This window comes from Charadrius vociferus, unplaced genomic scaffold (genome assembly GCF_000708025.1).
Source record: "Charadrius vociferus isolate BGI_N301 unplaced genomic scaffold, ASM70802v2 scaffold286, whole genome shotgun sequence".
Taxonomy (NCBI): Eukaryota; Metazoa; Chordata; class Aves; order Charadriiformes; family Charadriidae; genus Charadrius; species Charadrius vociferus.
The window spans coordinates 786,194-801,529 of NW_009648967.1; the positions used below are offsets into that span (position 1 = coordinate 786,194).

A 15,336-nucleotide genomic window follows, 5' to 3' on the forward strand; every position below is an offset into this window, starting at 1 on the left:
CCCCCGTCCCCAGACTGAAGATACTTGGTACATTTCCCACTAACTTTCTTTTTTTCCTCACTTTAATCAGGGAAGAGGAAAGATCACACCAGCTTCAACATTTGACATGGATAAATTGAAATCCACTTTGAAACAATTTGTGAGAGACTGGAGTGAAGAGGGGAAGCCTGAGAGAGATTCCTGCTACCAGCCAATCATTAGTGAAATTGTAAAGAACTTTCCAAAAGAAAGATGGTAATAGTGTTTTAAGACTTAATTTTGTGTGGGCATACACTGTTGCACGAATCTGACAAAGTTTTTATGGAGTAATGAAAAGTTTGGATTTGAAAATACATAAATTACTGTGAATGCAATGGAATTTATTTTTTTAATCAAGAAAGTTTTTGTTTCTAATACAAGGTGTTGGAAAAGAGCATAATCATAAACTTCAAAAAGGAATACCAGGTAAACCAGAATTATTTTTTTTTTCCTGCAGCTTGTTGTAACAGGGTATCTGTTAACTTTTCAAGTAAGAGACCTCAGGAGATTGTGAAGTTAACTCAGTTGTGCTCTGTGAGGTAAAGTTTGCAGTTTAGCAGATTCTCAGAGTGTGTGCACTGCAGATATAGGGAAGGACCCTTGTGATAGCAGCAAGTATGAGTATTGCCCTTTATGGCGGAAGGAAGGAAGAAGACTCTTAACCTCTAGCACCAGTTTATTGCACTAAGAATTTACCCTGCAAATACTTAATTCTAGCCTTGGTTTCAGACAGGTGTCACAAAGCAAGTCTTAAAAAAAGCTTGCTGCATGTGTGAGGGTGGCTTTGGAACTGCATTGGCTTGTTAACACCGCCAAAATTGTAATCAGTGTGAGTTGGGGTTTTTTTTTTAGGTAACTTCAGGTAGAAGTATACTGGTAGAATCTCAGACAGATTCTTACTGCTGTAAGAATTCCATGTTTAATGGTTCTGCCACTTATTCAGCTCAGCCATCATATAGCACATTTCAGTTTAACCTTAGCACTCTTATAATGGGAAAATTTGTTAACTTTGTACTCATAAATGCAACAGGTCAGAACTTAGGTTTGATATAGCTGGGTGTTACTATGGGTTTTCTTCTTTCTCAGTAATTGCTAATAATGCACTTGTACCAATTTTAAAATACCTTCCACTAGCTGTTTTTTAATTTTCATTAGTAAAGAGTGTTAGTGGTGGCAGAACATGGAATGGACATGGCTAGTTGGATTCTCCTTTGCCTTGGGCTAACATCTCAAGGTGTATGCACGACAAAAAATGTTTTATCTGAAGGTGAACTTTCTGCAATGTTTTCAGTGCTAATAGGGCACTACATAAGATAACTTATAGCATTTAATTCATTTTTATCTGATGTACTTCTGATGTGCAAATCTGTAGGAAAAGTCATAGTTTTGAAAGTAATCATTCTAATCTTCAAGGCAGCATTTCACCTTTTTCTCTCTGTGCTAGCTTTTTTGGTTATGGGAGAAGTATCTTATGTCAAATTTTAAAAGATACATGACTGAAGTTGGAAAGTCTTGAGTTTACATTAATCATCAATCAACTATTTCAAACACTCCAGTTGGTATTAGGAAGCAACAGGTGAAGTTGATGGCTTTGTGCTTCTTTACCAGGAATTCTGTTTGTTGTTGTCAAACACAACTAACATGACAATGCTTTTGTCCCTGTTGTGATGGTTCTGAAGTACCATTTGGGTTTTTTTTTTTTTGTCTCTACAGAAATCTCAAAACATCGCTGTATAGATCAAACATCTCTACTACAAGCTTGAATTTGTCAAATGAAACATTTTTTTTATTCATAAAATGTGTATCACATACATACCTATGTAAAGGTTTAATATCCATGATCGTTTGGAGCTGTCATAGCATTTATATAAAACCTTTGCTCTGTTCATATATTGTTACTTACTGTTGTCAGCTTGCTCTTGTTCCTAGTGACCAGAGGCTTTCCTGCTTAGGTGTACTTACCTCTTTGAGGCAAGAAGCAGAGTTGTTCAGAAGGGCCTGTTCTCTTCGTATATTAGCAGGCTTAACTGGCAGTGCCACCTTACCTTTGTCTGAGAAATAACTTCCTTGGCAGAACAGGCTGTCTGGTAAATCTGGTTCTTTTTTTACAGTGTTGGACAGGAGCAGTTGTTCTCAGTTTGAAGGGATGGAGAGGGACTGAAATGACCACAGTGAAGTTATTCTGGCTGTTGTGTGTAGTGTGTGTAATGTCCATTTTCTCTGGAGAGGACTGGCTGTGGGCCCTAATGTGGGAAAACAGCCTGTAGATGGAACCTCGGAGTGCAGCTTTATATTCCTTTAGAGTTCCCTTTTGTATGGAGTGCTGAAGCCTCCTGAGAGGATGAAATGAAAGTGCTAGAGAAAAAGTGTGTTGTTGGCATTGGGTGATGGAAACAGCTTTGTCTAGATGTATTTTGCATTGAAAAAGATAGAGAAATAAATATTTTAAATTTAAAAGTGTCAGTACAAGTCAGCTTTTACTTTTTAATGGCTTCAGTGGAATTGTACATTCAGTTCTAGTCAACATTATTTGTTAACATTACTGGTTCCATGTGTTGGAGTCAAATGAAAAAGGAGTTTAAACTTTTGAAACTATTCAGGTATGTTTTGCTTCATGCATGCATATGTCGTGGTGTTGCTCTTTGCAAGATTTGCCTGTATTGGTTCAGTTGGTATGCAGAGAACAGGAAAAGTGAAATGCTTTATGTGTTCCCCCTTCTGGGAAGCAAAAGAGAAATAAGCAATGGTTGAGAGCATTTGTAAATTAGAACAGTCTTGTGGGTAGGTGCTACTGTTATCTTGTGTTTCAGTCCAGTTCTCTGACAAGACTGTCACCTAAAAATAAAATAAAATGGCAAAAGCTGTTTCTCCCTTCCATTCCTCTTGAGAAATAATTCCTTCTTTCTGTTTAGCACCTTAATACAGAATCCGTTAGTAGGATCAATGAAGCAGTTTTAAGCGAAGTCCCATGAGATAAGGTCTTCTTGAAGAACAGATAGATTTCCTGCATTATTCATGTTGGAATTTAATTGTGTTTCAGCTCACAGGGTCTCTATAATATTGTCTACCTTTTCATGAAGCCATTTAGATTTCTTGGATTTCTTGGGTCTGAATGAACCATGGTCACTGCTTTCTGTAGAAGAAAACAGTAAAACATAGATACATTTTTATTTCTTGATGGAATATGTTCATTAAAGCATTATGGGGAAACATTAAGTTGAAAATCTAAATAAGCATGCCAATATATTACTTTTTTTTCTAATTGCCCTCTTGTCATCTTGATTTTCTTTCACTTTTACTGTTACATGTCCTACTTATGTAAAAGGGTGTAAAGACTATCAGCTGCTTGTCCAAAAGCAACCAAAGAAATAGTTAACCTTTTAGTTAATTATCATCCCATGGCCAATAACAGTAAACTTAAGTATTTTCTCCAAAGTTTTGTTTTATTCATTAATGTGGCCTCTGGACTCACCTCTAACTTGAAATTTAAATCTATCACACTGTCCAGGAATTGTTTGCATTTTCCATGATATTGGCAAGACAGCCCAAAAGAAGTCACTAGTGCTTAGTCTCCTTTTTATTTGAAAAACATAGCTTATTGGCCCGAGCTTGGCTATACTTCTTGCGTGTCAGTCACTTTTACAGTGGTGATAAAATTTCTGCTTTATACGACTTTTTTTTTAAACTTTATATAAAATACATCTGTCTGTGCAGGGTTTTTAATCTTGTTAAAAATTGTGCTTAGCCTAAACTTTTCTTTAAACATCATATTTAAGAGCAAACTAGATCTTTAGTGTTACTGCAGTCCACTGAAGGCTTTGCAGTCTTTACGTGGAAGTATGTAAACCCTACCTGCTAAGTTTGGAGAAGAATTGCGCTTCAAATGACTGTGCTTTTCAGCTACCTTCATTATTTTATTTGAAAAGTAGTTGTCTTTAAAAAAAAAAAATCTCTGAAAATCTGATTACAGTTAATTAATGAAAAATACTATACTGAGAATTAGATCCGTTCATTATCTAAATTTATAAACACTACAGAGATAAGACATCAGGAAAGGAGTGCCAAAGAGTGATTCTATGTTGATGTTTCTACTGATCTTCTGTGTTTGAGCTGTATATTTCTTATCACTTCTTGTCATTAGGTAACATTGAATTGCAGTTTTAAGTTCATGAAAATGAGGTTTGTGTTTGATCATACACGCTAATTTTTCTTTTGCTGAATTTCAGATTATCCCTTCAGCATTATCATTTTTTTGTTAGAGCACAATAGGCAGAAAATAATTTTTCACTTAAAAAAAGGACACCAAGTTAAAGCCTTCATTAATGGCATTAAGCTTCTAAAAGCTGAAAATACATCACACTGCAAAATGCAGTACAGTAATGGCATGACAGATTTTAATTGTTTCTGATACTTCTCCACTATATTTTTGAGACTGCTCCAGTTTCAATAGTTGAGCCGAACAGTACCATGCAGCCCTCTTCCCTGCTCTTTGACCAGCCTCTTCTCCCCACATGTGTCAGGTTAATAAGCCAGTATTTCTTCCTTGTTGCCCTACAGGTTTTTAATGGGTACTTGTTGGATACCCACTCATGTTCCTAAACAAAGCTAGATCTGTGTCATAGAAATCCTGCTGCTGCTTCTAGTTCAAGGCTAGTGGATACACTTAGATTATTATCAGTTATCACAGTTTGGATTTTTTTTTAAATGTCTTTGCTACTGCTGCAGTTATGTATCTACCAAAAAGTGTTGGGTTTTTTTTCTAGCATTCTACATTGTCTTATGACTGTAGCCATTAAAAAAGCCGCTACTGTGGAATTAGCAAAGTCTTGATTTCCTGCTGCTTGTTAAAGAGAAAACAAAGAATCTGAAAGTATAATGGAATGGAAATGAAACTCAGGAAAGAAGAGCTTTGATTTTCCATTTGGGAGGCTTCACTAATTAGATGATTAAGCCACAAACCAAAAGGGACAGTTAAAACTGCTTTGCTAGTTTGTGTGGCCTTTAGAAAAGAATAATGCTTTCTTTTGGTTTTGATAGTCTTCAGAAATGTACTGCTTTTCAGAATTTACATGACTTCTTCGCTCATTGTCAGGCTTATGCAGTATACTATTTTGAACCCTTTTTGGCATCCTGAATTTTTATGTGGTTAAAGGCTTTGCATTTTGCTTTCGTCATATGTGTGGAAATGCTGGTTTTGGCTTCCTTCATTTAATTGCATATAAATTGATACACAATTGATAAATTGCATATAAATTGATACATGTGATACACATTGAAGGTGACATGCAAAAGGGAGAGTAGTCTATGAGTGTTCACACTCATGTTTTTGGTACATGAAATTATTAAGTCTTGTTCACAACTGGAAACTGAAAAATTCTTTTTTGATTAAGTATCTTCAGTTTGGTGTGGGAGTGTTTTTTGTTTTATGACTGAAGGTTTGATTGCATTGTGATGGAAGTCTAATGGTTAGAATATGTATACTTTTGCCTTTTCTGCCTGAAAGAAGAGGAAAAGCTTGAGATTCTTAATTCTTCTATTAGTTGCTGAAGTTGGAAGATGGGAGAGGTTCTCTAGGTGTCACAGTAAACATACCCTTCTGAATGTCTTCTGGTAGTCTTCAACTTAATGCCTAGTTAAGGCAAGTGAAGGTTTAGAGAGCTGCAATGTACTTTGATTTAGAAAATCTTATGTCATTTAATGTGTTTGAGTGAAATAAGTGAACAGCTTTTCTGGTTTGAGGTAAAACCAAAGCAATTTTATTCAGTAACTTCGCTTCTTAGCTGGGCCTCTTCTAACTACTGAAACTAATAGCATATTGTGCAGACACCGTCCGCTTTCAGAGTGGCAAGACCTATGTTTATAGCTGATGCCCAGGCATGGTATGCAGAGAGGCTCTCGCTTATACTTATTGCTGTAACACCCAAGGGCAGATAACTCGGTTATTTGCACCGTTGGAGGGTCGGAAGCGAAAAAGTTTAGAGGGGTCCCATCTGTGGGGAGGAGCAGACAGGACAGGTGACCCAAAACTGACCAACAGGGTATTCCATCCCATCTGCCTCATGCTCAGTATAAAAGCTGAGGGATCAAAGGGGTCAGTCTTGTTCTTCAATGGCCGACGTCCGAGGGGGACTCTGTTCGTCTGCCTGTGATCCCGATTCTGAATCCAGTTCCCGTCTGTCACTGAGTCCAGCCTGGGACTGTCCCAGTGCCAGCCGGTGACGTGATTGTCATCCTGGGAGCTTGATACAGTTTTGTGTATATTTTATTACTTTTTTTATTTTATTATTAATGTTTCATTAAAGTAGTTTAATTCCTTCTAAACTCAGAAGTCTCTTTTTCCCTCCTCTGCCTCTCTCTTTGAAGAGAGGGGTAGGGGGAAGCATCTGTCGGTCCCATCTGGAGTGCCCCACATCTCCAGTGGCCAGTACGGCCCAAACCATGGCAGATTTATTGGCGCCGAACGTGGGGCACGAGCAGGGCTTGACTAGAGCTCTGATAGATTGCCTGAGTAGTTTGAATTACAGCTTGCTCAGAGATTAGAACAGGTGGCTCGCATCATGTTGTTCTTAAATGAAATGTTATGTTGTGTCTTTAAAGGCATGACAACAGCTATGTAAAACCCACAGCTGCTGAGAAGGTAACTACTTTAAGGATTTTACAGTCTGAATTGCTCATCAGCTTATGGAAGTTTTGTTTGGTTTGTGTTTCTGATGTCCAGATATGTGTTTTTCATGTGATGTAACCAAGAAGATTTCTAGAATATTTACTAGATATCAGTGGGCCTCATAGAAAAATAAATGGTGCTTTATGATAATGTTCATTCTTCAATTCACTTAAGAGATTTTAGCTTGGTAACTGTTAAAAGTTTTCAGGAAAAAGAATTGTTTTGTAATTATGCTCTGTATTCTGAATGAGGATTGTATATGTTCTTTTGAGTAATTTTTGTGAATTATGTTGTACAATTAACCAATCTGATCAGAACTGGCTCAGTTTGCATTTAAAAAGTAAAGTCATACAGGAAATACGTTATGATATCTAAGTATATGGGGGGAAAAATGTTTGACTGGACCTCTTAAGTTTTGTTAAGAGGTATCAGATAAAGTCTTAACTATTATTTTTGTTCTGTTGCAGGGATTTCTCCAAAGTTAATATCCTGGTACCTGGTGCTGGGCTAGGTAGATTGGCGTGGGAAATAGCTAAGCTCGGTTATGCTTGCCAAGGAAATGAATGGAGCCTCTTTATGCTCTTTTCTTCTAACTTTGTACTCAACAGGTACATAGCTTATGTTTTACTTGCTGATTTAAACCTAGGGAGGCAAAATTATAAATGAGAAAAACTTGAATAAATAAAATTCAAAAGAATAGATTTGTAAGTCCTAGCACAGAACACACAGAACCACTTTTTAGGATGTTTTAATGAAAAAAATAATCGGTGGGATGAATGGGGGAGGGAAGCATTGTATCTGAATCATTAAGATTATAGCAGGAAGCATGGCTTTTAAGTTATGAGACTTAAAATCTCTAGACTGTACCACATATTTTCTGCATAATCTCAAATAGGGTTTCATGATTTCACATCTGTTTCTGGAAATGCACACCTATCTCACTGATGTCAAATACGGACTAGTTAATATGTGCAAGGTACTTAGTGGTGGTGATTAGTAACAGAGGAAGACTGTTAAAGTGTTACATTCCATACAAAAATTTGAGTCACTGTTTCAATATGAAAAACAACCACCAAAGCACTCTGAACCACTTCTTAAGTAAGTGGCTAAAATAATATAGTTAATAGTTCTACAGTTAGTCTGAGGTACTAAATTTGAATGTAGTAAATTTCACTTTATCGGTTTAACTTAGAGTGACATTTTTATATTTGTTACTCTTGTCACTTGCAGTGGAAATTACTGGTTTCATTATGAACTTCTTAAGAGAGGAAAGAAGGTAGCAAATGCAGCTGTTCTTTTAAGAAGGAAGGTGGGAAGACTGGTGGTGGGTGGGCAACTATGAAAGAGGTCTGGGCGGGGTGTTTCGTTTTTTGGGGGAGTTCATACCAAGAGAGACAGAATTTGCCAGTTTCTTCTTCAATCTGAAATGATATACCTTTGCTGAAAACACTTAAACTATTGGTTTGTTGTAGTCTATATTATCATGATGTTTTGGAGCCATTTTGTAGACTGTTCACAGAGGAATGTGATAATCTTAAATGTGTTTTAGCTTAGTGTTCAAAACCAAGAGGAAAACAGTGTTTATTATGGCTGCTGCATGTCTGCTTAAAACAGTGGTAGTCAATGTGGTGACAATAACTATTTGCTAGAGGTTTATTTGTTCTTTCTCTTACATTACTCTTAAATTACTTATCTGGTGGCTGAAATTGCATATTACAGCTGAGCTGATCTAACGCCTTGCAGCTACTGACATGAAGTCACATTCTTCTTGTCCTTAGCTGTACAGCCTTGCTGGCTCTTAAGCTCTTTGGAACTTTTGAAATTATTCAAAGCAGCATAAAAGTATTCATTTCCTATATTTCAGAGCACTGATCAGGTGTCATAGTGGTTCAAATCTGAAACTTAATTTCACCCCTAAGTACTTCTGATTACATGTTTTTTGTCTTCTTTAAATAATGAGTCTTTGGCCTATATGTGGAATACTCCTGAAGGTCCATGCTTGGCTTACAATAGTAATCATTCCTAGCATCTAATGCTCATGTGGCGTTTCCTGGTTTTATGAGATATTGAGCAAGGAGGTGTATATGCATTAGACTTGCTGATGGTTAGATTTTAGACAGCAAAATTGAGTGTTGCTCAAGTGCTGTAATCTTTGTCTTTGCTGGGCAAGTTACCAGTTGCAAGTTTCCTTGTTATCAGGGAAGGGAATATTGCTAACCTGACTCTGCGTTTCAGTCAATTCAGTTCAAGTCCAAGTATTCCTTTCTGCCAGATCTAGTTGTGGGCTTGGGATGTCTTTTAAGGAGGTTTTAGAGACTTTTGGGATCTCTCCTTTTAGTCTTAAGTAGCTGTTCCTAGGTAGCATTCTGAAATGGACGTTTGCCTTCCTGGAAATGGAAGAAACAGCAATGATCAATATAAGCTGAAGATACCAGTTAAGGAAGAGTGGTAAGAAAGAAGGATTTTTGCAAATTAGTTCTTAGCTACAGTTTAAATCTAATTAATTTTTGTTTTCAGTTGATAAAAGCATGAGGATTTTGCTAATGTGCTTACAGTTTAAATACACCTTCTTTCTCTGACCTTGGTTTACTTTTAGGAAGACAAAGTACTGGCTTGAGAGTCAAGCCAGCTACTACAGTGGGCTCCTAGACGTGGTACAGTGACTTAAGTCTTCTGTATACAAAGTGATATCTGCTGTTAAAAAAACAAAACAAAAAAACAGTTCTCTTTAATGGTGAAGTTTTGATACTGTGGATAAAGTTGCGTAGCATGGTATGTAGAGAGTGCATAAAGGTGTAACCATGGTCACAGTAAGTATTTGAAATTAATCAGAGAGCATTATTCCACTGAGGAAGTTCTAATTTGAAAATAAAGTGACCTGGAGTAGTTAAGCTACAATGGCTCCAAGGCTGCTGCAGTCCTTGTATGGGAAATTGTGCTCTTTCTTGTATGGGTAAGGTTCTTCTTGCTGGTGTGTTTTTTTTCTAGTGTTTAGATGAGTCCTGGATATAATGACAGATGGCAGAGGTTGTCCGTGGTGATGCACAGACACACTTCATTTCTTGCATGCCTTAGGATGAAAACTGTTAAGCATTTTGTCTTCCAGTCAGTTGGCAGAAGTAAGATTTGACCTTCCCATCTTTTCCAGAACTGTCTTTTTGACTGAATGTTGGACACTAAATGCCCTGCCCCTATGGAAAACAGTGAAGTGCATCATACTTAGTTAAAGATGTTAGATTTTTATAGTGTAAGTTACATCATACACCCTTTGTTGGGAGGATGGAATTGTGAAGGACTGCAGTACGTAGTTTTGAAGTATAAATTACTGAAGCTGGAAAGGGAGGTTTTCAAGCTTGAATATGGAGAGGGATTGATCTTTAATATTAAACGGGAAATTCCTTTGGGAACTGTTCAAAAGTCTACATGAGCACACTTTGCACTGGGAAAAAGAAATATAGGCAGGTGTGTTCCCTTATAGCTCAGAAAAAAACAAACTCTCCTAATCTACTCAGATCTCTTCTTTTCTTTACCTTGCTTTTGGGAAAATAGTTGTTGTTAAAGCAGAATATTGAGGATAACACAAATTGACTGGGAACATATGGAGAATGCTTGAATGGTTAACACACAACTTTTATTGGCCAACATGGGGGGTGTTGGTGTTTTGTTTTTTTTGGGGTGGGGGTTTTTTTTGTTGTGTTTTTTTTTTTTAACCAAAATAGAAATGCTTTTCTTGAAGAAAATTATGCCCATGTTATCAGGGCTTTTTCCCTCTTTTTTTTTTTTTTTTTTTTGCTTTTTCTGACTGTATATAGCTGATTGATATTTGTTTATTCATTATATATGGAAACAACTGATGAGCACAGTATACTGCTGCTCAAATACATGTTGGTTTTGTACTGTTTTTTTACTGATAAAATGAAATATAAATTTGGCATGAAGAAGGAAAAAAGCATTATTTTAAAGACTTTACCACAGATGTTTTCCGTCCACCAGCCAAAAGAGTGCACTTTCTATCACCTGCTAGATTGCTTGCAGTTTCTTAAGTGTTTCATATGTGTTCTATTTGACAGATGTGTCCACTGACTCTGAAAGAAAATGGCTTCGTTTTTAAGTACAAACTGATTTTACAAGACTATGGGAAAAGCTGCTTTTTATACTTTAATGCTATATTTTATAATTTTTAAAATAAGAATTGACTTAATTGGTCATGTGAACCCATAAATTTTATTTTACAAAGACATGTTTACTTGCCATAATTGCAACACTCCAGATGTTACTAACTTAAAATGACATCTAGTGCAAAACTAATATGCTTTGCAAAATGGAATTTATTTATTTTCTGAAATCTAAAAGCATACTTTTATTTAGCATCTGAAAAATGCTTTTGTTCTGCTGTGCTTCAAAACTTTTGTGATTATGGTTCAGAAAAGACAAAAGTCTAGAATGAGAACAAATTTTTCCAATAAAATTCATGGAACTAATGTTACTCATTTAATTTTTTTTTTTCTTAAATAGAAAAAAATTATCCAGAAAAGTTAAGCAACTTTTCTCAATAAGCTAAATCATAAATTTCATTAATCTTACAAAATAATCTTATGCATTTTCTTTTCAGTGAAGAACTAAGTTCAGGGAAAATGGTAAAAAGTAGGAGAAGAAAACCTTAAAATTAAAAAGGGCAGTTATTTTGTAGTGATAATTTGTGTGTCAGAGTAAAATTGTGGGTTTTACTTGGTTCATAAATTCATTGGCTGTTAATGTTATGAACTAGACAGAATTCCCTTAGCAAATGAGTAGCTTTTGCAATAATTTTATCAAGAAAATGATGGATATTGGTGAAAGTCTTTGGTTCCTACATTTCTATATAATAGATAAGCAATTAGTCGAAACTGAATTGTGCTGATTTCCGTATTTTGCAGATGCTCTGAAATTAACTCATGTAAGCTTTATCCCTGGATTCATCAGTTTAGCAATAACAGAAGATCTGCTGATCAGATACGTCCAATTTATTTTCCTGATGTTGATCCTCACAGTCTTCCTTCTGGTTCAAACTTCTCTATGACAGCAGGGGATTTTCAAGAAATTTATTCTGAGTGCAGTGAGTAAATGCAGGCTTCAAGGCCATCCATGTAACTGTGTCTTCAGAATATTTATGGGATAGTTAATGGCTACAAATAGAAGAGAACTGTATCTACAAGCATGAAGCAAAAAGTACTAATGGTAGCAATTTTTTTTTATTCCAAATCAGCTTTTATTTTTGACTTAGTTATCAAAAAATATGGGCACCTCCTTGCCTACCAGATCTTTGTTGCAGTAGTGCTAAATTCTTTCAGAATTTCTTTGCTCTTCTTTCAGAATAAGATAGCATAGTAGTATTATGGAAAGGTTTACTTGATTTAAAAAAGTGATGTTACAAAGGGAACAATGTAACTAAGTCACTATCTTCTTTAGTGTAAAAAGTAGAAATATGAGGGGTGTTTTGTTGATTAATTTCCTGTTGTAAAAGCAAAACAAACTGTTTCAGCAGTGCTAAATTATAAATTGAAACAATATATACGTACTGACTGTCAATAGTAAATATTTCAGAGGCACATTATGGGGATGATAATTATCAAAGATTGAGACTTCTGTCAGTACAAATAACTATTTTTCCATGTGATATGAGGTTAGTTATGCTGTCCTCATTGTAGTTATGAAGTAATGTTTTATGGCTAACCTAATGTTGAATTAACCAGCAGAAGACTATCTTACGTAGTGCCTGCTCTACCAATTACATATTTAGGATTTGATCAAGGGTAGCACTCACCCAGTTCTTTTATATGTAGTCTAATATTCTAATATATACCTATTTGGAAGTCACTATTTTTTCCTTACATGGTATTGGATTATTTATCACTTCAGACATCTGTTTCCACCGTTCTGCCCCTATTAGACCCGTAGCCATTTTTCACTAGGATTATATAGCTATTAATCTACCCTTTATTGTTCAGGTAGACTTCCAGATATTTTCTTGCAGGAGCCTTCCTTATAGCTGCTTAATTTTCTGAAGGTTCTGTTTTACATTAGAACATCTGATACTGGCATAAAGTGAGACTTTTAATTCTTTTATTTACAGAACTTAAAACTTTTGCAATTTCAAGGATACATGTTTAGAGAAAAACAGGGAGACTCATGCTTTAAAAGGTAGACTTTGAAAGATCCTGCTTGTTAACTAGTAAAAAACAGCTGGAGAAATGTTCAGATACTGAATAAAATGTTTTAAAGCTATGTGATTTGTGATAGATTTCTAGATAGTAACTAGAGAGGCCCAGAATCACTGGGTATTTTTGCAGTTGTATTTTTAACTGTTGTGGTAATGAAGTTCGTAGGAGAGGCAAGTAATAGTACACTTGGGCCTTCATTTATATAAAATGTGTTACAATATTACATTTTACAGTACATAATATCAATATATCTCATTTTATATAACATGTGTGAACAATTTTGTAAAAAGCATAAATAGTAAATATGTATAATATTTCAGAGTGTTTGTATGTATATACGCACACATATGTATCCATAGGTCACATGAACCCAAACCTAACTGTTGTTAACATAAATCAAAATACTTTATTTACTTGTAAATGAAATTCATAACCTTCAAGTGTTGTTAGTTGAAGGTAATGCCGAGTGTATAAACAAATACTGGGATTAAATGATGAACTTTTACAGGGGCAGAAACATTGAAACTAATCTTTGTATACTTTGCTCTTTTATGCAGATACATGGGACTGCATAGCAACTTGCTTTTTCATAGATACAGCACATAATGTTATTGATTACATTGATACTATATGGAAAATACTAAAGCCTGGAGGAATATGGATAAATGTAGGTAAGTGTGACCAACCTCTCTTCCTGCTAGCACTGACTTATGTTTGATCTCATAACAAGCATCTAGTAGTTTAAAATAGTTGTGGGGATGAATGTGTCTGTGCTGAAAACTCTGTAGAGCTAGAAACATCTAGATGTTGGAAATTATCTCAGGTGTGTTCAGAATATGTCCAGATGTTTGCTAGTTATAATCAAGTTAACACCATGTGGTTTTTAAACAGAGAAGTACATCTTCCCAGTGGCAGGTTTTGCATTCATGCATCAAACATTTATTATTTCACAAATGTAGTGTCCTGTATTCTTTTTTTCTATTTTTCTAAGAAAATGGAACTTTGTTCCCTGTGCGAATACATCCTTCCATCTCTTTTTCTTAATCTGTTGTCTAATTTGTACTGTACTGCTTCTAAGGAGAAGCTTTGGGAATGAGATTTATGTGTGCCTTGTCTCAAAAGAAGAGAAACTTAATTTAAGTCTTCCATGTTGAAGGGATGGCAAGCAAAACTCAGGAGTTAAACATTTTGTATCATACAAACTGGTCAGTCACTAGCCAGTCACTACACCAGAGTCCTGTCCAGTCATAGAATGCAAGCACAGCTCCTGAGCAGACCACAGTATGTCCTGCATTCTGTTCTATAGAGACAGCATTGATGCTAGATTGAAAAATTTTGAGATGCAAAAACACAATCTGGTAGAAAAAGACACTTCATTGTTGAATAAGCAGCTGAACTAATTTGTTTTCATTTTGCCTTGATTCTGAAATTTGATATAAGAATTATATTCAAGTGATAGAAGTGTGTTCTTTTGTCTGTATTTGAATATGTGAGTCTGGATATAAGCATTTTTAGAACTTGCAGTGCTTTTGATTTTTAAAACATTTTTGTCATCTTGATAGCCATTTCCATTGTATCTTTGTATTCTAGGTCCTCTCCTTTACCACTTTGAAAACTTGGGAAATGAACTTTCTATAGAATTAAGCTACGAGGATATAAAAAATGTTATACTGCAATATGGATTCCATATGGAGGTAAGAAGATGCTGTAGTCTGCAATGAGTAGTGTTGGTATAAACCCGACAAACTCATTCAAATAAACCTTTACCTTAAATTTAGTTCAATATAATGGCGTGTGCTAGTAACTTCTAGGAGAATTACATCTTTATAAGTGTGTTGCTAATTATTTGCTTTCCTCATTTTTTAAAAATATATACATGAGCTTTGAAATCTAGTAAGTATATAACAATTTCTTTCTTATTGAGAGGAATTTGTACAGTTCTTGTAGAGAAGGTGTTTTGAAAACTGCTGCTTTTTTTTTTCAGGTGGAAAAAGAATCTGTACTGTCAACTTACACTGTGAATGAACTCTCCATGATGAAATACTACTATGAATGTGTGTTGTTTGTGGTGAGAAAACCAGAATAGAATTGGTCTGTATAGGTTAATCAGAAAAAAAATGTTGGCATGAAAGCTAGAAATGAGAATAAAATGGACTGGGTGATGTCTGGACACAACCTCAAATCAGTGGTGCCTTCTTATTCCTAATAGGATTTAGATAGTGTCTATTTTCTTAATATCTCTTGCTATCCAGACATGTTCTATGCTGTGCATATTTGTAATATACTTGTGAAAACAGAGGAGGAAATGTTCACATACGCTGTCTTTGTGCTTTGGAATGCATTAATAATAAAAGCAAAAACATTTTCTTGAGACTAAAATGTAATGTTTGCCATAACCAGGCTAATTGTCCACATATGCTGCCTCATTTTTCATAGATTTTATAATGATTTTCT

At 35.4% G+C, this 15,336-nt stretch overlaps 1 protein-coding gene across 1 annotated transcript in view; it reads left to right on the top strand.

Moving 5' to 3' along the window:
- The window catches only part of LOC104288843 (chromosome unknown open reading frame, human C9orf41), a 16,225-nt gene extending 1,168 nt beyond the window's left edge, over positions 1–15,057 (top strand). Inside the window, exons 2-7 of the mRNA XM_009887715.1 lie at positions 71–234; positions 7,150–7,290; positions 11,599–11,777; positions 13,440–13,553; positions 14,473–14,576; positions 14,867–15,057. Coding sequence (XP_009886017.1) covers positions 71–234; positions 7,150–7,290; positions 11,599–11,777; positions 13,440–13,553; positions 14,473–14,576; positions 14,867–14,968 — 804 coding nt within the window. The 3' untranslated portion in view covers positions 14,969–15,057. The remainder of the gene's footprint in view (positions 1–70; positions 235–7,149; positions 7,291–11,598; positions 11,778–13,439; positions 13,554–14,472; positions 14,577–14,866) is intronic.
- The last annotated feature ends 279 nt before the right edge of the window (positions 15,058–15,336 follow it).